This window comes from Manis javanica, chromosome 6 (assembly GCF_040802235.1).
Source record: "Manis javanica isolate MJ-LG chromosome 6, MJ_LKY, whole genome shotgun sequence".
In the NCBI taxonomy this organism is placed as follows: Eukaryota; Metazoa; Chordata; class Mammalia; order Pholidota; family Manidae; genus Manis; species Manis javanica.
In genome coordinates this window covers 21,888,519-21,916,406 of record NC_133161.1, presented here as the reverse complement: position 1 = coordinate 21,916,406, position 27,888 = coordinate 21,888,519, and the positions used below count along the sequence as shown (strand labels likewise).

Sequence of the window (27,888 nt, the reverse complement as noted above, 5' to 3'; positions counted from 1 at the left end):
GGCCAGTACCATACACGCCCGAGCACCGCCCGCGGCCCGCCTGTGCCGGTCCGGTCCCGTAAGCACAGAGGCCCCAGGGCCGAGGGGGACACCGGGCGCTCGCAGCCGTTGTGGCAGCCACGCGAGGCGAAATGACCCAGCCAGCGCCACGCGGCGGGTAGGGAGGAAGCTGCGCACACTCCCAGGAAGGCGGGCGCGGACTTGGGGCTCCGACTGGGCGCTCCGCCCCGTTGTCCTGGCAACAGGTAAACACTGCGCGGCCCCGTCCCAGCGGCGCGCACCTCCCGGCGTTTGTGCGCGCGGCCGTCCGGCTCCTGAGAACCCGGCACCACCAGCCCCAGCGGCTGGCTAACCGCGAGACGCGCAGCCCGCGGCCTCGTGCGGCGGACGTTCAACCCCCGGCTGGCGGCAGCTCGGTAACTGGCTGCCCCCAGACGCTGCTGGGCTCCCCTGAGTGTCGCGAGTTCCCGAGAAGCGTGGCGAGGTCCCGGGCTTGCGGCGGTTCGCTGGCGAGAGCGGAGGAGGAAGCCATGGGTGCGGGGTCGCCACCCCTAGGTGATACCGAGAACTGTGCTCACCCTCTTTATTTCGGGGTTGGGAACCCATGCAGCGCTCACCTGCTCAACTGAGAAAGGAATTACCATGGTAATAAGCATCTTATTTAAGTACAAGAGATTCTGAAGCTGTCGCCAAATTAATACGGTTCTGCCTTATAGAGGGTACACTTTAATAAGATTTATTAGGCCATGAGATTGGCACCTTCATCTCTGCTTATTGTGGGTGGTGGCCAGCCCAGTGCTCTGAACCCTGAAAAGGGGAAATGAGTTTCCCAGGTGGTCTGCCTGAGCCGAAGGGAATCAGAAGGCAAGCAGTAGCAGAATCAGATAAAGCCCTCTTATTGTGAGTTGGTTGGTTTTAGTTCCTTGGTTCTTCCAAGTCCGATTCACAACCAGAAGGTGTGGGAATTAAAGAGAGTCTGGTGACATGGTGTGGAACCCCAGGGCACCAGTATGTGCCAACAGCGACTGACCCAGGCGCCTAGCTCCTGCTGCCTCTGTCCTGGGCTCTGCAGTTTGAGTAGAAAAATGAGCCTTGGTACGACCAGACTGCTAGCTCTAGACAGTGTTTCTCTCTTCCAACCCTAGTTTGAGGAAGGGCTCTGGAGGAGACATTTGTGCAGGGGATTCTTGCATTTTATGTCCAGAAAAGCTTGCAACATCCTTAACTTCCATCTCGCCTCCAAGTCACTGGCTCACAGAGCTCCATCTTAAGCCAAACCATTCTCTGCAACTTCAGACCTCCTCCTCTAACTTCCCACTGGATGTCTCCACCAGAGAACCTTTTCAAACTGTGCTCAAAATCCAGCTCTTTTAACCACTACCATCTCTGCACCTTCCTGTGGCACATTCATTCTCTTGGCCTCAAACTCATAAGCATTCCTGTTTCTCAGTCCTCATGCAGTCACTTGTGACCTACTTCCTGTTGGTACAGCCCACTAGTCAAGGCAAGCACACCTTACCACCTGCCTGGATTCTGGCAGGAGCTCACTACCTCCCTGTGGGCCTCTCCATCTCCTTTGTCCTCCTTCCTTGCCATTTTGATCATCCCAGAATGGTTGTGACCTTGTAGCCTCCACCCAGGTTCTCAGGGACTTTCATGATCTGCTCAACTTAACTACTGCTCTGAGCTAGACACTTAGCCCTTGGTAAAGGGGCCTCAACCTCTTGGGCTTATCTATTATATTATCTTTTCTGCTTTAAAAAATAAAAAAAAAACCACATGTGGATAAAATGAGAGTTCCTGTGGCCAGAATTCTCACCTGGCCCTGGTTGACTAGCTCACTGCACACCTGTGGGCAATACATGGCTGTTGACTCTATAAAAAGAGCTCCGCCTAGTGCTCTGGGCACAACAAGGTGGCACAGCTGCAAGTCTGCAGGAGAGTGGAGCAGAGGCTGGAGTGGTGGCAGCGCCAAGGACAGAGGTCCAGAGGACGGCTGTGTGGGACAACTGTGCTGAGAGGCCCAGAGGACGGCTGTGCGGGATGACTGTGCAGAGAGGCCCAGAGGATGGCTGTGTGGAAGAGGGACCCAGAGGATGGCTGTGTGGGCAGAAGGGCCCAGAGACAGAGACTGGCTTGCTGCATGTGCACTCACTCTGAATGAACAGGATTATAGTAACTGACCTGCCACCTGGAAATAAAGTTGGGTATAACCCTTTCACCTCAAGAACGTTTTGCTGTCAATTTCTTTGGTCACATTGAATCCATAGCGAACTTGCCTGGGGCTGAAACCCATTGGCAAGACAATTGGCATAGTTGGTAGGATTCATTGTTGACCAAGGAAAATGACAGGCTGCCCTTATGGGAGGGGTGCTTCAGCGGCCTGCCCCTGTGAATGGGGAGACAGTGGGTTGTCCCCTAATGGGTATGTGGTCTGAGGTGGCTTGCCTCCTAGAGGACCGGGCCCCACCCCAGGACTGGAGGCAAGTGGAGGTGACACCTGAGGCAGTAAGGGTGGCTCTTGGTATAGTAAGTAGGTCCTTAGAGAAAGTGTGTCTGTGAGGCAGCAGGAACTGTGGGTTGGCTGCTTCTCACAGTATTAAAAAGGTCTACAGAAGAGACTGAAGAAATTGCAGCACGAAAACGTGAGCTGCCAACTTATGTGGATTCCCTGAAAAAGGAAATGGCATTGATATGAAGGCGGCACGAGAATACGAGCTGAAAATTTCTGTGGATTCCCTGAAGGAAATGGCCTTGATGTGAGAGGAGGCGGCACGAGAGTGCTGACAGCAAGGTGCCATTGGACAGAACGAGACAGCAGTGCTGCCAGGTGTTCTGAAGGAGGAAGAGGCCATCAAGGAAAAAGATGAACTCCTGAAGGAAGTACAGGTGGAGGTGGCATGAGAACATCAGCTGCAAAGTATTGAGGTAAGAGCTTCTGAAGACTGAGCTGGCATTGTTGCAAGGCACTGCAGAGGAGGCACTTGGGGGAGTGGAGAGAAAGGTGCCATCAGCCCCAGAAATGGAGGAACTGGGGAAAGATGAAGGGATGGTGCTGGAGGCACTGGCCCCTCCTGTACTGAAAGCATGCCCAGTGGTTGTAAAGAAAATAATGACCCAGCCCCTGAAAGTTACCCCAAGGAGAGAAGCAGCCCCCTCCCCAGGTCATGGAGTACTCTATGCTCTGCCCCTGTACTCAGGCTGAGCTGGGGGGCGTGGGACTTAGGGGTGAATGAAATTGTTCTTTTGGGATCAGATATGGGGAAGCTGTCTTCCCTGACAGTGCACCCCGCCTTGAGGCAGCGATTACAAAATGTGAGGTGACATGTACAATAGCAGACTTAGGAGAGGCTGAAGCAACAAGAACCTGGAAAGAAATAAGACCTGTTACTCACAAGAAGAATTTAAGGGGTCCCATGAAGGTAACAAGGACCCAGATGTGGGTTGATTTAATACAGGCAGGAGTAGAAGGAAGAAAATTAGACAGGAAGCCAAATAGGATCTTACTGAAGCTGTGGCAACAACTGAAACCAGTGCAGCAGTTCAAGCCATTAAGACCAAAGAGGCAGAGGTCAGAGACAGAGCCACGAGTCTGGCCTGTGTGTCTGCAAGACTTTTTGCTGGAGAGGCTGGAGAACAATGTTTGAAATTCCTTGCACAGGGACCATTGCAGAGGACTAAGGGCACATAGATTGAGAGGAGAGAATCCTGGAGGGGTGGAGTGTGGATAAAATGAGAGTTCCTGGGGCCAGGATTCTCACCTGGCCCTGGTTGACTAGCTCACTGCACACTGTGGGCCATACATGGCTGTTGACTCTATAAAAAAGAGCTCCACCCAGTGCTCTGGGTGCAACACAGTAGCATGGCTGCAAGGCTGCAGGAGAGCAGAGCAGAGGCTGGACTGGTGGCAGCGCTGAGGACAGAGGCCCAGAGGATGGCTGTGCAGGACGACTGTGCAGAGAGGCCCAGAGGACAGCTGTGTGGGACGGCTGTGTAGGTAGAAAGGCCCAGAGGATGGCTGTGCAGACAGAGGGGCCCAGAGGATGGCTGTGCAGGCAGAGAGGCCTGGAGGATGGCTATGTGGGCAGAAGGGCACAGAGGTAGACCAGCTTGCTGCATGCGGACTCGCCATGCAGAGTGAACGGGATTTTATTGACTGACCTGCCACTGTGGAGATAAAGTTGGGTATAACCCTTTCACCCCAAGAACATTTTGCTGTCAATTTCTTTGGTCATACTGAATCCATAGCAAAGTTGCCTGGGGCTGAAACCCATTGGTAAGACACCACATCTCACACTAGACACACATTCTTCTTGAAACCTTGTGCACCTGCCCCACGTTGAGGTGGGCCCAGCTTAGATGTCTGTCCTGCTGCCCTGTTGCCCCCTCTGCACCTCACGTTTGGTGCTTTGCCTGTCTCACCGTGAAAAGCCTTACTCCTCAGCCCCATTTGACTGTAGTGTAGAAACATGTTTGATAAATCCATGTTCCTTCCACTTCATTGTGTATGAAAGCACTAAAAAAATATTTCTTGATTTGAATTGGTTTATTCCCACATTACTTCACATGGTTTTTATGGCCATTTTCTTTCAGAGCCTGAAGACCTGAAGGAGAATGGTTTAATAAAGCCATTTAAGCTAATGGCTTCCCACTGCTCCTTTATAAAGGCCAAATACTATAGTTTTCAAAGGCTACATACTGCCTATCTTTCTAGCTACCACTGCTGTCATCACTGTGCCCCAACCCCATGTCCTGTGGTTGCCTAAGGGCTGGCCACATTGGTCTTTTTTTTCCTTTGGTCCCTTCAACATGGCCTGTTCTCTCCAGCCTCAGTACCTTTGCACAGGCTGTTTGCTCTGCCTGGGAATTCCCTGCCCCTCACGCCATAGGCCAAGGGTTCCTTCTACCTTCACGTCCCAGATGAGGTCATCATAATGCCATGTATCCTGGGCTCTCTTTTACAACATAGTTGATGAATAAACTGTGATTTCTCCCTCACTGGACTATAAAACACATGAAGATAGGAGCCCAGAATTTCGGGACCAGGTTTATAACAGATATTTGTTAAATATTTGTTGAAGGAATGAAGGAGGGATCTTAAAATTCAGAAAAGCAGAAATCTACATTTGCTTTCTAAATCCTGAGTCTGCATTGCATCTGAGATGAAATTGGTTCACTTGGCAAATATTTATTCATCCCTACAATGTGCCGAGGCCCTGGGAAGTCAATGGTGAACTCCTAGACAAACCTCAGGTTAGGAAACGTACAATAAATACATGAACAAGAAAATACAGTTAAATAGTGAAGTGTGCTTAGTGTAAGGAGATAGAAAGCAACGTGGTTGGGAGGGTTGTTGGGAGATCTATACTTGCTTCCATCTTTCCCTAGGACAGTCCCAGTTTATGTTTGTTGAATTGTCTTGGTTTGGGCAATGAATTATATGGTCACACTAGTTATAGATGGAATAGAGTTATAGTGTCTGGGAGGTTTTTCTAAAAAGGTGGTATTTGAGCAGAGGCCCACACAAAGACAAGAAACAAATGATGCCCCCTCTGAAGGTCTCCAAGAAGAGGAGGGATTAGAGGGGCTTGGCAAGTTTGGGAACTAGAAGGAAGGCCAGTGTGGCTGGAGCCAAGTGATCTTCGCTAAGGAAGTTTGGAGAGCTTCAGCTCAGGAGCTCTGTGTGCTGAGACCAGGAACAGCCACAAGCCATGGCATTGTATTAAACCAACCCAACCAGATCAGAAACTGGCGATTTTCACTCACTTACAGTAATTTCTTACTTTTATTGAGGTATAATTTATGTACAATAAAATGTACATATTTAAATGTACAATTTGGTTAAGTTTGGTACATGTGTGCTTCCACTAAGCCATCACCACAATCAAGATGATAAACATGTGATCACCCCAGAAATTTCCCCATGTTCCTTTGTAATTAATCCTTTGCTTTTGCTCCTCCATGCACTGCCTCTCCCACCCCAGGGAGCCACTGATCTGCCCTCTGTCTCTAGATGAGTTTGTAATTTCAGGGTATTGTATAGATGGAATTATACAGTATGTATTCTTTTTTTTTTTTTTTTTTGTCTGGCTTCTTGGCTTCTTTCACTTATTTTGAAATTCACCCATGTTGTAGTATGTATCAATAGTTAGTCCTTTTTATTGCTGAGTGTATGCCAGTGTGTGGTTATACCACTGTTCATCCATTCACCCACTATTGGACTTTTCGGCTGTTTGCCATGTTTAGCTGTTACAAATAAAGCTACTGTGAACATTTATGTGCAAGTCTTTAAATAAACATGCACTATCATATCTCTTGGTAAATACCTAGGAGTGGCTGGGTCGTATGGTAGATGAGTGTTCAAAGTTTTAATGAAACTACCAAGTTGTTTTCCAAAGTGGCTTTGTCATTTGAAGATTTCCACCAGCATTGTATGAGTGTTTCAGTTTCTTCACATCCTCATGAACACTTGGTATGGTCAGTTTTTGTAATTTGACCCATTCTAGTAAGTGTGTGCTGGTATTTCATTGTGGTTTTAATTGCATTTCCTTGCTGTTGAGTATGTTTTCATCTGCTTATTGGCCATTTGTATATCTTCGTTAGAGAAATGTCTGTTCAAATCTTTTGACCATATTTTACTGTTGTTACTGTGTTTCAGGAGTCCTTTATTCTGGAAGGACTCTATCAGATACATAATTTACACATATTTTTTCCCAATATGCGGCTTCATTTTTCATTTTCTTAGTATCTTTTGAAGAGCACAGGGTTTTAATTTTGATGGTGAATTTATCCATTTGTTCTTTCACAGATTGTGCTTTTGGTGTCATATCCAAGAAATATTTGCCTAATCCAAGGTCACAAAGGTTTTCTCCTATATTTTCTTCTAGAAGTTTTATAGTTTTTAGCTTTATATTTAAGTTTATATATCATTTTGAGTTAAATTTTGTATGTAGTGCAAGTATGGGTTGAGGTTCATTTTTTTTGCAAATGGATATTCATTGTTCCAGCACCACTTATTGAAAAGATTATCCTTGCTCCACTGCGTTCCTTTGGTATTTTTGTTGAAAATCTGTTGTACCTTTATGTGTGGATCTATTTCTGGACTCTTTATTCCATTGATCTATTTGTCTTGACTCCAATCGCGTACTGTCTGGATACTGTAGCTTTATAATAATTCTTGAAATAAGATAGTATTAATCCTTCAACTTTGTTCTTCTTTTTCAAAGTCCTTTGCATTCCCAGATGAATTTTAGAATCTTCTACAAAAAGATAAGAACTTAGAATAAAAATGTCAAACCTCTATCTTACGTCCTTTGAATTTCCATGTGAATTTTAGAATCAGCCAATTTCTACAAAAAGATGAGAACTTTAAATAAAAGATGTTAAACTTCATGTGAATTTTATTTCTCAAACCACTTAAAAGATTAAAACACACACATTTTTTTTTGCAGTTATTCCAGGCAAGTCAAGTGTTGTTAACATGCAAAAAAGTATAAAATCATAAAGAAAACTAAGACCCAATATCTTTAAGCTTATGGTAGTGTACATCCCACACCTCAAGGGGATGTTTTATCAGGAGATGCAGTTATCAAAGGGGTTTTTCATATTGTTGCTTTTCATTGGACTTCCTCCCAGAAGCCAGGCCACTGTGTTGGCAAGATACTTTCCATCTTCCTTCCTGAGTTTTGTATCTAGGAATGTACTCCATTTTACTTAACGAAAATGTATTGTAGTGTTTTAAACACACTGACTCTGGTTTTCTTTGCTTAGCTTGGGACATTGAAAAAGTGAGATGCTATGAACAGGACATCATTTTATACAAATGTTTAGCCCTTGCAGGTATTTGATAACTTAGACATTTTTCTCCTTTACCTTGCCTATGAGAGACACTTTTATGTGTTATTTTCTGTGTAGGTAGGTTGTAGAACATAGAGAAGACAACTCAGCTTTGTGCAGCTCAAAGAGAGAGTTTATTCCCAGGTAAGGGTAGATCCATTCCCTTTCCCAGAGGACCCTGGCAGCATGTGGCAGCAAGAGCACAGATGCTGAGCTGGGTGGATGCTGGTTTGCACTGGAATCTTGCCAAGCCCCTGACTTCCCATTTTGAAGACAGGAACAAAACCTATCTCCCTTGAAATACAGCTCTGAGGATTAGCGGTGATGAAACAATAGCAACAGCTGTTTAGTGCTTGCTTCCTGTCGGACACCACGCTAAGTGCCTTGTATCTTACCTCAATCCTCAGGACTGCTTACGGAGATGGAGACGACTATGTAACAAGTGCCACAATACTTGCATTCTGGTTGCCTAATGAGTTTTTAATTTAGCTTTTAGCATGAAAGTTTCTGTAGATACACAGAAATGGAATAGTAATATGAATTCCCACATATCCACTTCTCAGATTCAGAAATTATCAGGATCTTGCCACATTTGCTTCATCTGTCTTTTTTTTTTTTTTTTTTTGGTGGTAATGGGGAGGAAGCTGCAGTGTTTTCAAGCAAATCTCAGGCCTTCTTTCATTTCATTCCTACAGATTTTAGTATGTATGTCTGAAATGTGTAAACTTTTTTCTATGACTCAATACCATTTTCAGGCCTAATGAATTAGTAATTCCTTGATATTGTCAAGTTTTCTCAGTTGCCTAAAAAAAAATGTCTTTTTTACAGATTGTTTGTTTGAATCAGGTCCACACATTGCATTGGACTGAGTCCTTTTTAATCTGATGTGCTTAATAATACATTTGTAGAATTAGATTTCCTTTGACTTCTCCCACTCCAGGCCGAAGTTTTTGTTACAATTTTTTCCTTTTAGGAATATATATACTTTTTAAGTTCAATAGCAAATGTTGAAAATTATGTCACAGTTATAAAAGCTAATTTTTGCCATGTGTATATACTTGTCTTTGAAAGCCAGGTAAAGGGAAAAAAGGAAAAGGCCGGGCTAAGTCTCATGGGAAGAAGCAGAAGAAACCCGAAGTGGACATCCTCAGCCCAGCTGCCATGCTGAACCTCTACTACATCGCCCACAACGTCGCTGACTGCCTGCACCTGCGAGGCTTCCGATGGCCAGGTGCTCCCAAGTCAAAGAGAGGGAAAGACAAGACTTAGAAGATCACATTTCACAGCATATCTCTGTTCCAGAGAAGAGGACTTGGAGAAATCAGGATAATACAGTTATTGCAAGCAAAATAGACTTTACTGAAGACAACTTGAGATGCAAGCTAACTCTGCTTTTCTGTGGTAGCTAATGATAAAGAAACGTATTTTACTTAACTCAGTGAAATCCAGGTATAGGGAGGCAAACTTTGGTTTTTCAGAAGTTAAAGGGAAAAAGTCTGAGTAGTTCCCACACAGCATGGTGGACTTGATAGGACTTTTAGAAACTCATTATAATTTTGGGTCAGAATTAAACCTTGCTCTCAAAAGGCAATTTTAGCTTGTATGAGCTGTTTTCTTTTGCCAAAAAGGGGTTTGTTATTTAGAGAAGACATGGCCTAAAGCACAGGATTTGCTTATGAACATCCCTCTCTTGGGCACTGTTTCCTTTCCCCATCTTTTTCAAGAAAAATATTTTGTTCCCATAATTTTCATCTCAGCAGCCTGACTCTCATCTGGTTTTAATTAGCCACAGATGCTGGTGGAGACTAAGATGGTCACCACGCTCTGACCTGGCTCGGGCACATAAACAGGTGGCTCAGAGGAGCTGACAGCTGCAGTGTCGGGGTGCAGGGCTCAGCCGCCCTCTTTCCGCTTCACTGGACCCTTCTTTCTCTTTTTCTCCACACTTACATCCTCTTCCCACCTTCTGCAGGCTTTCTTTTAAACCTGGCTGGCTCAGTAATGGAACTGGTGCCAGAAATTTGCCATGGGCCATTCTGCTGATACTCTGGAAACCTAAAGAGTCGCTCAAGAGAGAAAACTGTGGTTCTTTCCCCTTGGCCCAAGAGGCCAAAAAGCCTCAAAGGTGAAACTTGGAAGAAAAGGCATTGAGTGTAAATGCCAGCTCTGAATCACTTAGCATCCCACCCCCGCCTCCTGCTCCGTCTTTTTGGCACGCCTTGACCCTCCCCTGCGCTGGCCCCTGCACTGGGGTCTCATCACAGATCTTAGCTCCTAGGTGGTTCTCCCAGGCAGCACCGCTCTGGGGTCATCTACTTTGTTCGAATTACTACAGTGATGCCGGGGGTGGGGAGTATCATTAGGAGCTCAAAGGTTCATGAGGTTTGCTAAGGAAGGCTGTAACCCAGGACTCAGGATTTCATAGATACCAGAGAGAAAAGGAAATCACAAGAATCTTTCTACTAGAGAAGTGGGGGGCTCATAACCTCCTTGAGTTGGTTAGGAATGACATTTGTCCAGCGGTCCCATCTGTGCAGGTTCCATGTAGGACCTTGCTCATTGCCAGAGGAGCCCTCGCTCGGAGGAGCAGCTTCTTTGTGAACACATAGCTCTAGTTCAGTCCTCCTCAAACTGGGGCTTGCATCATGGTCATCTGGAGAACTTGTCCAAGTGCAGATTGCTGGGCTCTACCCAGTAGGCAAGGTGGGGTTCAAGAATTTGCATTTCCCCTAAACCCTGGTTGTGTAGCCGCTGGACCACACCCTTGGAGAAGCACTGCTCACATTAATGCTGCCTAACCAGATGCTACAAGGCTTGCTGAGTCTTTGAACTTGTAGGATGTCTAATGCCCTCTGCCTCACGTGGTTCAGGAGTTCATATCTGAGCAGTTATGTTACTGGAACATTGGCAGGTGGCACTTGCAGAGCTTCCTTCTGATCTTGTCCCCAGCATGGATAACATCATTTAGGGGACCATGGAGCATGCCAGTCAGCACACAGTTACAGGTAAGGAGGTCATCTGGAAGTGGTAATGCTTTCTTCTTTTGAAATGGTCAGATGGTGAACGGGAAGGATTGTAAGCATAGGAATAGAGGAGGTACTAATCTGATTGGTTGGGGCACTGTGTACCTGGGTTTACACCCAGTTTTTAGCAGAGGGGCTAAAGACTGTTTTAGTGTTATGCTCACTGGAACCCTGGGGTTCTTAGAAGCTAATAGGAATTTTTTTTGTTTAATTATTGTTGATATACATTCTTATGATATACTATCTTGGTTTCAAACACATGGAACAGTGGTTCAGCAGTTACCCATATTATTAAATCCTCACCCCCTCTAGTGCAGTTACTATCTCTTAACATAAAAAGATGTTACAGAATCACTGACTGTATTCTCCTTGCTGTACCACCATCCCCATGACAGACTTACATTGTGATTGTGCATTGCTGTGCCCCTTTATCCGCCTCCCCCTTCCCGTCCCCTTAGTAACCACAATTCCTTCTCCGTGTCTATGAGTCTACTGTTTTGTTCCCTCTGTTTTGCTTTGTTGTTATACTCCACAAATGAGTGAAATCATATGGTATTTGTCTTTCTCCACCTGTCTTATTTCACTGAGCATAGTACCCTCTATATCCATCCACCCATGTTGTTGCAAATAGGATTTATTTTCTTCTTATGGCTGAATAATATTCCATTGTGTATATGTACCACATCTTTATCCATTCATCTACTGATGGACACTTGGGTTTCTTCCATATCTTAAAGCCCACTAGGAATTTTGAATTAACTAGCTATGGTGGCACAGCAGTATATGACACTGACTACTACATACAAGCTATATCAGAGTTTTGACACATCTTACTTTGAGAGAAATTAAGTTTTTTTGGTGAAACCCTGCACTTAAAACGTTTTCAACAAAATTATCTCATTTCAGCAATCTGTTGAGCAACTTGTATGCTTGGCACTAGGAGAAGACCGACATCCTGCCCAGAGGCCCCTAGACCTGGCGAAGCAGGCTGATGGCACGGGCTCATCATGATGGGGGCCCTCAAGTTTTTATTTCAACTTCAGCTTCAAAGCACATTCTTCATACAGTCTATCAAGGTGATTAAGAGGAGGGTGGGGTGAAGATACCTTTATAGGACATCTGGAGGGCATTTGATGATAAAACAAGTCCTTGAACTGCTATTTTTATTTCCCAGAAACCCCATTGAGCAAGGATCCTGACCCTCCTTGCAGGTTGAGAGGGCTCATGAAAGGAGCTGAGATAGGAAAGTCTGCACCCAGGCCGAGCACTGCCCAGGAGACAAGCCTCCTTGCTGGAAGGTTTGGGAGCTTTTAGTGAGGAAGGCTCTGTTGGTGCGTGAGGATAGAAGCAGAGCCCTGTGGAGCTAAAAGGTGGGATGGGAGGGAACACTGACTAGGAATAATACACAAAACGTTAGCTGAGGAGGAAGATTTGGAAATAGCATGTGGATAGAGGACATTTTTTAGAATGGAAGTTCCCCTTGCAAAATTGATGACATATAATCAAAAAGAGGGGCAATAATGTAAGTGTTGGTGAGGATGTGTGGAAAATGCAACCCTTGTACACATTGCTGGTGGAAATGTAAAAAGAATATATAGCTGCTGTAGAAAACAGTTTGACAGTTCCTCAAAATGTAAGTAGAGTTACTGTATACCAACAATCCCACTCCTAGGTATGTGACTGAGAGGATTGAAAATATGCATTCACACAAAAACTTGTATATAAACATTCATAGCCCCATTATTCATAATAGCTAAAAAGTGAAAACAACCCAAATGTCCATCAACAATGGTGGACAAAATGCAGGCTATCCATGTAATAGAATATTATTTAGCCACATAAGGAATAAAGTTCTGATACCTGCTACAGCGTGGATGAACCTTGAAATCGTTGGGCTAAGTAATATAAGCCAGACATAAAAGGCCACAACTCACGTAACTCCATTTATAGAAACTGCCCTGAACAGGCACATCCACAGAGACAGAAAGTAGATTAGTGGTTGCCAGGAGCTGGGGGTGAGGGAAATAGGAGGTGACTGCTAACGGGTTGAGTTTTTTCTTTGGGGAGAGAAAAGTGTTCTGGAACTAGTCATGGTGGCAAAACCTTGTGAATATACTAAAACCACTGAAGTGTACACTTTAAAAGGGTGAGTTTTACGGTATGAGAGTTAGATCTCAATTTCAACAAGGTGATGACAAGTTAACAAAGGTCCTAAAAGACTGGGAGATGAAGGAGGTGAGAGCAAGTACCAAATTCCAGAGCAGGTGGCCCAAACAGAGATGAGGCAGAGGGACCATGTCCTGTTCAAACACCTGCTGGATGCCAGGGGCAAGAAAAATTGGAAGCAGTGGCCCAAATGGGGACTGAAGACTCTTGTCCATCTTTCTGCAAGGGAGAGGCTGCCAGCCTGATCTCCCTAGTAGGGGGCAGTGTCCCCACACCACACGTGCCTGATTCAGTCTGGCCCCTCCTTTGCAAGGGCACAGATGGAGTTCCAACAGAGCCCATTTCTCATTGGAACAGTCCAACCTCTTCTATGGAGCAGGTTCCTTCTTCCAGCCCACTGAGGCTCCCAAGGGATGCTTTCTGCATAGTGACGGTCCCTTTATCCTGCACCTCTTTCCTCCAGCCCTGTGGAGCTGATCTCTGAACATTAACAGCAGGAAAGTGTTCCACCACACGGGCCAGCTCTGCAAGCCCAGACACATAAAGTTGTCCCCTGGTCACCTAATCACCCTCCATGGCCTCCATGGCTCCAGGGAGAGTGTGGCTGTAGCCAAGAAAGCAAAGAGGAACAGAAGTTAGTGGAACTTTAAGATCTGGGACCTGAATCATTTCATTTTATTTTACACTTGAAAATGAACATTTGGGCTCCCACTTCAGGTGCAATCCAGCCATAATTTTAGTTACTCAGTGGCCATGAGTTACACGCCCACTGTGCTGTGAGGCATGAAGTTTTCCGTCATTGCCCCACACCCCTCTGCTGTCTTCAGAGGCCTATTTTGAGAAGCCGTGGTGTAACCCTGCCACCCCACTCAGCTCCGCTGTGTTCCTCTCCTCTTTTATTTCCTTGTTTCCCTTATTGCCTGAATGCATGGTCAAGTCTGCGTTTCCCCAAACCACCTCAAATCCCTTGTTGTCACTTAGCCAAAACTTGCAGGTCCAGCCGGAGTCTTGGAGCCAGGATTTGAGACAACGCCAGGGAGCTCAGTTCGGACGGCGATTTTTCGCCCCTGTGCTCACTGTAGCGAGACCACCAATTCTACCAACTGCTAATGCTTTTTCTGCCCTGTGTCTGTTAATCTTCTCTCTGCTTCCTCGGTCCTGCTTACTCTAGGCTCCTGCTTGCCCACAGCCTCAGGCTGGTGTGAAGACTCCGGCTCTATTGTGTGGTCTCTTCCTGTGCATCCTTAGGGCACCAGCTTCCTACATTCCTGTTCTCTGGTTTTTTACAGGATGGAGGCTCTGATGGACCCACCTTGTCCTACAATAGCCCAGGCTCATTGTACCGCATGTTGGGGAGCTGTTGGGGGCCAGAGGATGGTACCACTGTGACTGGTCACGTGTCACTGAACAGAGACCCCAGGACACGTCCTCATGGGAGGGGGTCAGCAGTGTGATTGAACTCACTCCTTTACAGACAAGATCCTGGAAAGAATTTGTGCTGCTTTTTTCTTCACGTCCTCACCATTCTGTTGCACATTTTTCCCCTCTCACTTTTCTTTTTGGTATCATTAACCTACAATTACATGAGGAACATTATGTTTACTAGGCTACCCCCTTCACCATGTGCCCCCCACAAACCCCATTACAGTCACTGTCCATCAGCTTAGTAAGATGCTGTAGAGTCACTACTTGTCTTCTCTGTGTTGCACATCCCTTCCCGTGCCCCCCCTGACATTATACATGCTAATCGTAATGCCCCCTTTCTTTGCCCCCCTTAACCCTCCCTTCCCACCCATCCTCCCCAGTCCCTTTCCCTTTGGTAACTGTTAGTCCATTATTGGGTTCTGTGATTCTGCTGCTGTTTTGTTCCTTCAGTTTTTTCTTTGTTCTTATACTCCACATATGAGTGAAATCATTTGGTACTTGTCTTACTCTGCCTGGCTTACTTATTTCACTGAGCATAATAGCCTCTAGCTCCATCCATGTTGTTGCAAATGGGGGGATTTCTTTTCTTCTTATGGCTGAATAATATTCCATTGTGTATATGTACCACATTTTCTTTATCCATTCTTCTACTGATGGACACTTAGGTTGCTTCCATTTCTTGGCTATTGTAAACAGTGCTGCAATAAACATAGGTGTGCATCTGTCTTTTTCAAACTGGAGTGCTGCATTCTTGGGGTAAATTCCTAGAAGTGGAATTCCTGGGTCAAATGGTATTTCTATTTTGAGCATTTTGAGGAACCTCCATACTGCTTTCCACAATGGTTGAACCAAATTACTTTCCCACCAGTGGTGTAGAAGGGTTCCCCTTTCTCCACAACCTCGCCAACATTTGTTGTTGTTTGTCTTTTGGATGGTAGTGATCCTTACTGGTGTGAGGTGATATTCTCATTGTGGTTTTAATTTGCATTTCTCTGATGACTAGCAATGTGGAGCATCTTTTCATGTGTCTGTTGGCCATCTGAATTTCTTCTTTGGAGAACTGTCTGTTGAGCTCCTCTGACCATTTTTTGATTGGATTATTTGCTTTTTGTTTGTTGAGGTGTGTGAGCTCATTATGTATTTTGGATGTCAACCCTTTATCGGATCTGTCATTTATGAATATATTCTCCCATACTGAAGGATGCCTTTTTGTTCTATTGGTGGTGTCCTTTGCTGTACAGAAGCTTTTCATTTTGATGTAGTCCCACTTGTTCAGTTTTGCTTTTGTTTCCCTTGCCTGGGGACATACGTTCATGAAGAAGTTGCTCATGTTTATGTGCAAGAGATTTTTGCCTCTTTTTTTTCTAAGAGTTTTATGGTTTCATAACTTACATTCAGGTCTTTGATCCATTTCGAATTTACTTTTGTGTATGCGGTTAGACAGTGATCCAGTTTCATTCTCTTACATATAGCTGTCCAGTTTTGCCAACACCAACTGTTGAAGAGGCTGTCATTTCCCCATTCTATGTCCATGGCTCCTTTATCATATATTAATTGACCATATATATTTGGGTTAATGTCTGGAGTCTCTATTCTGTTCCACTGGTCTGTGGCTCTGTTCTTGTGCCAGTACCAAATTGTCTTGATTACTGTGGCTTTGTAGTAGAGCTTAAAGTTGGGGAGCAAGATTCCCCCCACTTTATTCTTCCTTCTCAGGATTGCTTTGGCTCTTCGGGGTCTTTGGTGGTTCCATATGAATTTTTGAACTATTTGTTCCAGTTCGTTGAAGAATGCTGTTGGTAATTTGATAGGGATTGCACTGAATCTGTAAATTGCTTTGGGCAGGATGGCCATTTTGATGATATTAATTCTTCTTAGCCAAGAGCATGGGATGAGTTTCCATTTGCTAGTGTCCTCTTTAATTTCTCTTAAGTGTGTCTTGTAGTTTTCAGGGTATAGGTCTTTGACTTCCTTGGTTAGGTTTATTCCTACGTTTATTCTTTTTGATGCAATTGTGAATGGAATTGTTTTCCTGATTTCTCTTTCTGCTAGTTCATTGTTAGTGTATAGGAAAGCCACAGATTTCTGTGTATTAATTTTGTATCCTGCAACTTTGCTGAATTCAGATATTAGTTCTAGTAGTTTTGGAGTGCAGTCTTTAGGATTTTTTTATGTACAATATCATGTCATCTGCAAATAGTGACAGTTTGACTTCTTCTTTACCAATCTGGATTCCTTGTATTTCTTTGTTTTGTCTAATTGCCGTGGCTAGGACCTCCAGCACTATGTTGAATAACAGTGGGGAGACTGGGCATCCCTGTCTTGTTCCCCATCTTAGAGGAAAAGCTTTCAGTTTCTCGCTGTTCAGTATGATGTTGGCTGTGGGTTTATTATAGATGGCCTTTATTATGTTGAGGTACTTTCCCTCTATACCCATTTTGTTGAGAGTTTTTATCATGAATGGATGTTGAATTTTGTCGAATGCTTTTTCAGCATCTATGGAGATGATCGTGTGGTTTTTGTCCTTTTTGTTTATGTGGTGGATGATGTTGATGGATTTTCGAATGTTGTCCCACTTGGTCATGGTGTATGATCCTCTTGATATATTTTTGAATTCAGTTTGCTAATATTTCGTTGAGTATTTTTGCATCTACGTTCATCAGGGATATTGGTCTGTAGTTTTCTTTTTTGTTGGGGTCTTTGGTATTAGGGTGATGCTTGCTTCATAGAATGAGTTTGGGAGTATTCCCTCCTCTTCTGTTTTTTGGAAAACTTTAAGGAGAATGGGTATTATGTCTTCTCTGTATGTCTGATAAAATTCCGAGGTAAATCCTTCTGGCCCAGGGGTTTTGCTCTTGGGTAGTTTTTTGATTACCGCTTCAATTTCATTGCTGGTAATTGGTCTGTTTAGATTTTCTGTTTGTCCCTTGGTCAGTTTTGGAAGGTTGTATTTTTCTAGGAAGTTGTCCATTTCTTCTAGGTTTTCCAGCTTGTTAGCATATAGGTTTTCATAGTATTCTCTAATAATTCTTAGTATTTATGTGGGGTCCGTCATGATTTTTCCTTTCTCGTTTCTGATTCTGTTGATGTGTGTTGATTCTTTTTTTCTCTTAATAAGTCTGGCTAGAGGCTTATCTATTTTGTTTGTTTTCTCCAAGAACCAGCTCTTGGTTTCATTGGTTTTTTTCTATTGTTTTGTTCTTCTCAATTTTATTTATTTCTTCTCTGATCTTTATTATGTCCCTCCTTCTGCTGACTTTAGGCCTCATTTGCTCTTCTTTTTCTAATTTCGATAATTGTGACTATAGACTATTCATTTGGGATTGTTCTTCCTTCTTTAAATATGCCTGGATTGCTATATACTTTCCTCTTAAAACTGCTTTCGCTGCGTTCCACAGAAGTTGGGGCTTTGTGTTGTTGTTGTCATTTGTTTCCATATATTGCTTGATCTCTATTTTAATTTGGTCATTGATCCATTGATTATTTAGGAGCATGTTGTTAAGCCTCCATGTGTTTGTGAGCCTTTTTTGCTTTCTTTGTACAATTTATTTCTAGTTTTATACCTTTGTGGTCTGAGAAGTTGGTAGAATTTCAGTCTTTGAATTCACTGAGGCTCTTTTTGTGGCCTAGTATGTGGTCTATTCTGGAGAATGTTTCATGTGCACTTGAGAAGAATGTGTATTCTGTTGCTTTTGGGTGTAGAGTTCTATAGATGTCTACTAGGTCCATCTGTTCTAGTGTGTTGTTCAGTGCCTCTGTGTCCTTACTTATTTTCTGTCTGGTGGATCTGTCCTTTAGAGTGAGTGGTGTGTTGAAGTCTCCTAAAATGAATGCATTGCATTCTATTTCCTCCTTTAATTCTGTTAGTATTTGTTTCACATATGTTGGTGCTCCTGTATTGGGTGCATAGATATTTATAATGGTTATATCCTCTTGTTGGACTGAGCCCTTTATCATTATGTAATGTCCTTCTTTATCTCTTGTTACTTTCTTTGTTTTGAAGTCTATTTTGTCTGATACTAGTACTGCAGCACCTGCTTTTTTCTCTTTGTTGTTTACATGAAATATCTTTTTCCATCCCTTGACTTTTAGTCTGTACATGTCTTTGGGTTTGAGGTGAGTCTCTTCTAAGCAGCATATAGATGGGTCTTGCTTTTTTATCCATTCTATTACTCTGTGTCTTTTGATTGGTGCATTCAGTCCATTTACATTTAGGGTGATTATTGAAAGATATGTACTTATTGCCATTGCAGGCTTTAGATTCGTGGTTACCAAAGTTTCAAGCTTAGCTTCTTTACTATCCTACCATCTAACTTTGCTCTTGGGTAGTTCATAACCCAGTCTGATCATAACGCAGTCTGATGATGCTTTATTTCTCTCCCTTCTTATTCCGCTTCCTCCATTCTTTATATGTTGGATGTTTTATTTTGTGCTCTTTTGTGTTTCCTTTAACTGCTTTTGTGGGTAGTTGATTTTATTTTATTGCCTTCAGTTAGTATTTGGTTGGTCTACTTTCTTTGGTGTGATTTTATTTTCTCTGGTGACATCTATGTAGCCTTAGGAGCACTTCCATCTAGAGCAGTCCCTCTAAAATACCCTGTAGAGGTGGTTTATGGGAGGCAAATTCCCTTAACTTTTGCTTGCCTGGGAATTCATATTTAAATGATAATCATGCTGGATACAATATTCTTGGTTCAAGGCCCTTGTTTCATTGCATTAAATATATCATGCCATTCTCTTCTGGCCTGTAAGGTTTCTGTTGAGAAGTCTGATGATAGTCTGATGGGTTTTCCTTTGTAGGTGACCTATTTTCTCTCTCTGACTGCCTTTAATACTCTGTCCTTGTCCTTGATCTTTGCCATTTTAATTATTATGTGTCTTGTTGTCCTCCTTGGGTCGCTTCTGTTGGGAGTTCTGTGTGCTTCCATGGTCTGAGCAACTATTTCCTCCCCCAGTTTGGGGAAGTTTTCAGCAATTATTTCTTCAAATACACTTTCTATCCCTTTTCCTCTCTCATCTTCTTCTGGTACCCCTGTAATGCAGATATTGTTCCATTTGGATTAGTCAGACAGTTCTCTTAATAATTTTTCATTCCTGAAGATCCTTTTATCTCTCTCTGCGTGAGTTTCTCTGCATTCGTGTTCTCTGATTTCTATTCCACTAATGGCCTCTTGCACCTCATCCATTCTGCTTTTAAGTCCCTTCAGAGATTGTTTTATTTCTGTATTCTTCCTCACAACTTTATCCATTAGCTCTTGCATTTTTCTCTGCAGCTCCATCAGCATGGTTATGACCTTTATTTTGAATTCTTTTTCAGGAAGATTGGTTAGATCTATCTTCCCAGGTTCCCTCTCAGGGGATGTCTATGTAATTCTGGTCTGGATCAAATTCTTCTGCCTTTTCATAGCAGTAGAGGTAGTCGTGGGCAGTTGGTGCATGTGTTAGCTGGGAGAACAAAGTCCCTTCCTGCTTGCTTATCACCTTCCTCTTCTGTGAGAATGGCGACCCCTAGCAGCTTGTGCTGGGCAGCTGTGCACCGACGGGGTCTCTGAGTCTGGCCCTGGCGGCTGCCCTGGAGGCTCTGCATGGCTGCTGTGGGCATGGCCGGTCTCAGGCTGCTGCTCCACTATGGCGGGGCCATGCCAGAGGGGGAACGGGCAGGACACTGTTTATCGCCATGAGGGGCCTCAGAGCTCTGCTGCCACCCAGGGGGTTAGGGCACCTGGAGTTCCCCGGGATTCCTAGCTGCTGGGTTGAGTGTGCCAGAATGCTTCTGTCCATCTGTGAGGCTCCTGTCCCTTTAAGACTTTCAAAAAGCACTTGTTTTTCTTTTGTCCCAGGGGTGCCAGCTGTGGGAACCCGCTCGCAGGTTTTACTGGTCCATTTCCCTAATATCCAGCACACCACGCACTGTGTGTCTGCACTTCCAGTGTGAATGGCTAGGGCTGGGTATTTAGCAGTCCTGGGCTCCCGCTCCTTCCCCACTCTGACTGCTCTCCTCCTGCCAGGGAACTGGGGTCTGGGGCATGCTCGGGTCCCACCAGGCTGCGGCTTGTATCTTACTCCCTTCATGAGGCACTGGGTTCTCACAGGTGTAGAGGTAGCCTGGTTGTTGTATTGTATCTTCTGGTCTCTCTTTTAGGGATAGTTGTATTTGTTGTATTTTCAAAAATATATATGGTTTTGGGAGGAGATTTCCGCTGCCCTACTCACGCCACCATCTTGGCTCCTCCCCCACCTCACTTTTTTTTTTTATACCAACTTCGTATTTTTTAAAAACGCCAAGTCTACAGAGTGGTTGAAAGAAGGTACAATAAACAACCAGACCCTTTAACTGGACCAGAGTTCTCAACCTCGGCGCTATTAACATTTGGGGCTGGGTGGCTTGTTTTTGTGGGAGCCTGTGCTGTGTGTTATGGCATGTTTGGCACCTTCCTGACCTTCCCCCACCAGAGCCCCTCAACTGAGACAACCAGACCTCACCCCCCCAGGGAGGCAAAATCACCCCCCAGTTAAGAACCACTGACTTAGATTAAGGAACTAATTTGTTACATTTACATACATATATACCCTCTATGTATAAGTACATATATATGAATCCATATGTAGTATCTGTGTATATTATATACATATATAATACAAATACACATGTGTATGTATACATATAAGAATGCATATATACATGTATACATGTATATGTACACACAATCAGAAGTGAGCAAATAAATATGGCAAAATGTTAATTTGTGGGTCTCTAATACATATGTGTGTTGCACATATATGTAATGCATATATATTTTACATAAATATAGTAAATGTGGCAAAATTTTAAATGCACACACACTTTTTTTCCTGAACTATTTTAAAGTAAATTGCATATATGATGACCCTTCCCCCTAAATAATTGAGCTCCTGAGAACATGGACATTCTCCAATATAACCACAATGAGATTATCATTGTCAAGATACTACATCTATACAGTATTATGTAATAGCCTATATTCATTTTTACTCATTATCCCAATAATGTTCTTTATGGATTTTTTTGATCAGTGATGCCTGTTATGATGATGTAACTGTCAAGTGTCTGTTAATCTGAGATAGTTACCTTCTTTTTTAAATTTGGTCTTTTATGATGCTCACAGTTTAAAAAGTCCAGGCCCAGTTGTTTTGTGGAATGTCCTCTCTACATTTCACACTACATTTAGACTTCAACCACTACATTTAGACTTCTGCCTCCACTGCTCCAGTGAAATTGCTTGATAACCACCAGTTGGGGTATCCCAGATTTCGATTAAGTGGCCATCAATTCTAAAATTCGATGGATTGCAACCCATACCACCATTTTATGTGCCACTGAGAAAGAAGGGAGAAACCCACCACTGATTCACAATGAAATGCCATCAGTTATATGACACATGGTGTTCAAGTGTGAAAAAAAGTGTCTCGGAATGAGTGGGATTTGGTAACTGCTGAAGCATGTAAAACTCGTGCCAGGTGAATCAGACCTTCTCGCTGGGAGATGTGAGATGGCTGTGCAAACTCCAGGCAGATGTCCCACAGGCACTGGGGAACTGGGGACTAGAGCCCAGAAGAGCAATATTAACCAGGAGTATAGGATACAGATAAGAAAAGAGCACAGAATTAGGAATTAGGAGCCTTGAGACAATCTTCTTTCATTTACAGGCACAAGGAGGAAGAGGCACTGGCACAGAGAGAGAAGGAAGATGAGAAGGTAGAAGAAACCTGAAGGAAAGGGGGTCTCTGGGGCAGCATGCTGCAGAGATGGCAGGGAGGATGAGGGAATGTTTCATGTCAGGCTTCTCTATAAAATAGCAATCTGTGAGTAAATGTGTAAGGGAAGAACCTAAGCTTGTGCACCAACCCAAATCCCCTGGTGTCAGAATGTGGCTGGCTCCCCTGCCCGTCAGCCAGCTCCTTTGTCTCCCCCTGGTGGTGGGAGGATGCAGCATGTGCTCCTGAGCTTGTAAGAGCCCAAGAGGGAGCCTGCTTGGCTGTCACCGCAGTGGCCAGATGCTCCTGAAGGCTGGGCAGGACCGCCTGCTGCTGGGTCTGGGGGCTGCATCAGGTTTTGTCTTTCTGGTCAGAGCCAAGTTGGAGTTGATTTTTCCTCACTTGACATTCCTTCCCACACACAAATCCTGTGTTGGCTGTTTCCCTCTGAAAGTACAGATATGATCACTTTACTCTTCTGCTTCAAACACTCCAATGGTGACCCGTGGCTCTTGGGATGAGACCAAACTTCCCTCCAAGGCCCACAAGCACTTCGCAGTGCGACCCCTGCCTATTGCCCCCTCCTGGCACTCATTTCTCCTCGTTGTTCTCGGGCATTCTGGCCACTCTAGCTCCCTTCTGGCTTGTGGATTTTGCTTGGATTATGCTCCCATTGCTCCCTCTGCAGGGAGCATGACTCCCTTTCACCCGCTGACTCCCAGTCATCCTTCAGAGCCCAGCTTCAGATCCTCCAAGAGCCGTCCCCCGACCGCGGACCCAGTTAGGTCATTTGCTGTAATCACTCTTCAGTGTTCTGTAGTCTCCATACTTTTCAATTAAATGGCTAATTGCACAAGTCGTGGTTTAATGGTTATCTTCCTGCCAGAATGCAGCTCTGTGATAGCAGGGCTCGCTGGCTTGTTGATGGTTTTCTTGTTCCCAGCTACATTGGCATGTAAATATTGAAGGATTTTTTTTAACAACCTAGGTATGCTACAGTAATAACAAATAATGCCAAAATCTCAGTGGCTTAAAACAACAGAGTTTATTTCATATTAAAGCTACATTCATGGAGGGCTGGCCCAAAGACTTATTTCTCCTTCAGGCACCATGTCCACTCAGGGTGGGCTGGGGGTCTGCTCCATGTCTCCCTCACTCAGGGACCCAGGCTCACAGAGCAGCCACCATTTGGAGTGTCAACAGATTTCAGGCAGAAGGAAGGAAAGAAAGACGTGTACGTTGCATGTGGGCTCTTAAAGTTCCCACCAGGAAGTGACACAGGTCACTTCTCTCATATTGGTGAAAACAAATCACACGCCACACCGAACTTCAAGGGAGTGGGGAAATAGAGCGCGGCAGCATGCCCTAGGGGAGAACTGGAAGCACTAATAACCATCTGAGGCATGCATTACTTTTGTAATAAACAGACTCAGAAAACAATAAAAAAGGAAACAAGGTTTAGAAACAAGTGGTATTAAGAGTACGATTACAGAAAAAAAATGCGTCCTCAAATGCATCTATGCTGTTTTCTTTGTTTAAGGAGCCACCCCTGGAGGCATCCAAAGCCTAGTTAGGATACTTGAGCTAATCAGAATTTTAAGTATCGAAACTCTCCTTACCTCTGATCACACTTTCTTGTGCTCCAACAACTTCTAGAGAAACCATTCAAATAAGATGACCGTGCTTAAATACTTTATTTTGATTAATGTTTAGATTTATGGGAATGAAACACGTAATCCAGCAATTACACTACTATTTCCTACGTGCTTTGGACTTCCGTGTAAAAAGGAAGCACAAGACTTTGTCAATCGCAAAAAATTAGAAGAAAAACCTCCCAAGCTTAACCCTCCTGTTTGTTCAAAAGCAGAACAACAGCAGGAGAATCTTACGAAGTGTGAGCTGCTGCTCTGTGCTGTCTTCTTCACCAGCCTCCCAGGCATGGGACCTTGGCGATGACCCATCACAGGAATCTTTACAACCTGCTGCCACTGCCCAGGGCAGGGGGCACACGGCCACAGCGGGCTCTGGCCCTCAGAGGCGTGTTCAGCGAAGCTGGTCTCCCGGTGGATTTCTCCCAGCTCTCCCCTCCTACCTCCAAGACTGCAGAAGGGCCTGTCCACTCTGCCACATGACAGCCCTTCATACTCATGGACACCATTCTTTTTGGAGAGGACACCCATTTTTCTCCAGGCGAAACGCTCCTGTCCCCTCAACCACTTTTTACTTGCCATGACCCCTCTTGGTCACCCTCTACTGGATGCTGCCAGTTTGTCATTGTCCCTGTAACTAAGATGGGGCACCCACATTTACAGCCCAGTGAGGCTCTTGCCTCCTAAAATCTGGAGTTAGACCATCCTTCCAGTCCAGGCTGACTTGAGGCTTTTGAAATAGATTTGTTCTTCATTTAAATTGCTCCAGACTTGATGCAGCCCCTGTGAAAAATAGTTTGGCAGTTCCTCAAAAAGTTAAACATAGACTTACCATACGATCCTTCAGTTCCACCTCTAGGTACATACACAGAACTGCGAGCAGGAACGCAAACAGATCCTCGTACACCCACACTCACAGCAGCATTATTCACGGTAGTCAAAGGATGGAAACAACCCGGGTGTTCATCAACAGGTGAAAGGATAAAAAAAATGTGGTCTATCTGTGCAGTGGGATATTATCCAGCCTGAAAAAGGAAGGAAATTCTGACCCTGCTACAACATGGATGAAACTTGAAAACATGCTAAGTGAAATAAACCTGACACAAAAGGAAAAAAATTGTGTGATTCACTTTTATGAGTTGTCTAGAATAGGTAAATTCATAAAGAGATATAAAGTAGAATAGGGGTTGCCAGGGTCTAAGGGAGGGCAGAATGGGAAATTGTTGTTTAATGGATATAGAGCTTCTGTTTGGGATGATTTAAGAGTTCTGAATGGGTAGTAGTGATGGCTGTACAACACTGTGCATGTGTTTAATGCCACTAAACCATACACTAAAAAATGGTTAAAATGACAAAATTTATGTACATGTATTTTACCATATTAAAAATACCAAATCATTCTGCTGCCCTTGTCTAGCTTGGATTAATACTTAGTCCACAGGCACACACTTGATCATCTACATTTGCCCTCTTACAGCACTAAACTATGTTTTCTACCTTTATCTTGCATCTACCTACCACTTCAGCATTTTATTAAAAATAAAAAAAATAATAATAAAGGGAGAAATGTGGGATCCACATATAAATCAAGTATAAAAATCAAACGAATATTCATATTTGACCTGATTGTTTATAGTTCATAATGCGTGATCAAAACCGAAAGTTTCTGTGATGACTGCCCTTGTACTGTTCACCATGTAAGAATTTATTCACTATGTAAGAATTCGTTCACCATGTAAGAACTTGTTCGTTATGCTTCAGAAGATTGGAGACTGACGAGAATTAGGCTTGAGATGGATTAATGATTGTACATTGAGCATTGACCCCCCTATACAGAATTTTATTGTTGTTAACAACCATTTGATCAATAAATATGAGAGATGCCCTCTCAAAAAAAAAAAAAACCAAATCAGTCAAGGATCTTTGTTCTAGATCTCCAGGAGAGGTTGGAGGGGAGGGACAGCATATTCACGGCAGACCTCCCACCCCAAGAGGCTTTCTGTCTCTCCAGCTGGGCAGAGGGGGCACAGATATGGTCCTCTGCCCTCACCTGCCTCCCCCCTCCACACACAGCCTTATTTTTCACCTTCCCTACTGATGCAGAGAAGCCAGTGGTCACTGTGCCCTCCTGCACAACTCGCCCTCCATGCCCCCAGACCATGCCACATGCCCCCTTACCCTCCACCCGCCTTGACCCACTTCCCACAGCATATACCTCACCCCTGGCCTTGCCTGCCATTCCCTGGTTCTGCTAATTGGCACCTTGGACCTGTTATCCTCTGAACAGCCTCCTCCAGTTATTTCAACCTGTGTTTTCTCTCCCTGACTAGAATGTAAAATGCATTCATGATAAATGAGGCAGAGAAGCTGTGAATGAGAGGTCAGTCTTGTGGCAGGCCCAGCGCAAGGGCAGCACACAGGCTCCAGGAAGCTGGGCAAAATGAAGCCACGAGCTCATCGGCTTCAGGCCATTGCCCCCACTGGTGTCCCTCAGGCTGTATCTGCTGGGGCACCAGTCACTGCCATGCAGACCACAGTCATGTTTGCCACAAATAGTTCACCAGGAGTAGCATTAACAGCAAAATCTACCTATCTGGGTCCACCTGTTGGGAGAGGGAGTTGAATTGCCCAGTGCTACTCAGTCCCTACTCTGTCCTTCAGCCTGGACCTCTTCGTCAGTCTGTTGCCAAGTGTGAGCAGCCCATGGGCTTCTGTTCTTGTAAGATTGATTGCTGAGCACCATTCGCACTGCTGAAATTTGCCTCTAAGAACTCACCAATGACTATGGCAGACTGTTCTGCAGTACAGCCAGGGTGGGGAGGACAGGGGGTGGGGGTGTTTGTATGTGTGTGTGTGTGCACGTGTGTGCACGTGCAAATGGGCAGAGATGGAACCACTGTCCAATCAGAACAGAAATGGAGTCTGAAGGTGTGGCTACTTATTGACCTTCAGAGACAACGAAAGGAAGGTGGCTTGGATGGAGGTAAGTGGTTACTGTGGGAACAAGGGTAGGATGAGGAATCCCTTTGCTTAGCTTTGCTTTGTTTGACGCATCCAAGTTCCTTTTTGGGTTTCAGCCTCTGGTCAAAATGAAATGTCCTGTTCACTGGTCTTCCTCTTGGTGACTGGTCTGGCTTAGCACAATGCCTGGGCAGACACACACAGTGTGGTAGAAGCCCATCCATCCTGCCCACTGCCCCAGATCTTTACCTCCTACTCAGATCCCTCTGTTCACTGGCCCTGCTGGGGTCCCAGGGTCTCCTACTGGCTCCCTAGAGCCTGTAAGTTGACCCCATCCCTTTGTGGGCTCCATGGCTGGAGAAGGAATGTCCAGATGCCTTATTCAGCCCTGCCTTGGGGCTTGCCACCGTCACTAGGAGTCAGCCCAGCCCAGAATGGTCTCCAGCTACTATCATGTAGGAGAAGTTTTTATGGGCAAGAATTGCCTCTTACAGACCCCACCTCCACCCCCAATTCATATATATGGGACCTCTATTTTTTTGTGGACCAGAAATTGATTTACAAGGCCCCTGGCAATGGCTTGATTTTCACACTTGCACTTGAGCTTAGTTTGCTTTTGCTGGGGAAGGTGTGGCAAAGTGGTGGAGGCAGAAAGACAGGACTCACAGTGACTAATTTAAACAGGGTCCCCATACCGCCATCTGCTGCCGGAGTTTGCACAGATGTACAAAACCCATCCAATTGGGCTTGGATTTAGAATGTATTTGTAAAATGTAGGTTTACTTGGTGGAGCTCAAGCACATGGGTTGTTTTTAAATGTAAGATGCTTGTAATTAAATCCCTGTTCCACTGGGTAGTGAGGAGTGTGACCTTGGGTCAAGCTGGCCATCTGGTCAAAGCTCCTGGCATTCAGTCCTTTTGGCTATTTGTAAAATGTTTTCTCAATCATAAAATGCAAGCTTAGAGACAGAATTTACCTCATAGGGTATTGGGAGAATTAAATGAGATATTGAAGTCACGTGGTAAGTACACAGTACAGATAGTTAGGACTAACAATAGGGCTAATGGAAGCATGTGGCATGGGCACAGCGTGC

The 27,888-nt window shown here is 44.5% G+C and overlaps 1 protein-coding gene across 2 annotated transcripts; it reads left to right on the top strand.

The window, feature by feature from the left end:
* Positions 1 to 254: 254 nt before the first annotated feature.
* On the top strand, positions 255 to 25,742 carry SMKR1 (small lysine rich protein 1). 2 transcript variants are annotated; one of them, XR_001851536.3, is made up of 4 exons: positions 255 to 645; positions 10,748 to 10,841; positions 11,766 to 11,935; positions 22,137 to 25,742. XR_001851536.3 is itself a non-coding variant. In XM_037019640.2 (2 exons), exons 1-2 carry the CDS (start codon positions 643 to 645, stop codon positions 9,103 to 9,105), a joined length of 201 nt encoding a protein of 66 aa, XP_036875535.1. In that variant the 5' UTR covers positions 277 to 642; the 3' UTR covers positions 9,106 to 10,741. The 2 variants fall into 2 exon arrangements, 1 of the variants encoding a protein (XP_036875535.1); XM_037019640.2 differs by lacking the exons at positions 10,748 to 10,841; positions 11,766 to 11,935; positions 22,137 to 25,742 and adding an exon at positions 8,908 to 10,741 and having other exon boundaries at positions 277 to 645.
* Positions 25,743 to 27,888: the final 2,146 nt, after the last annotated feature.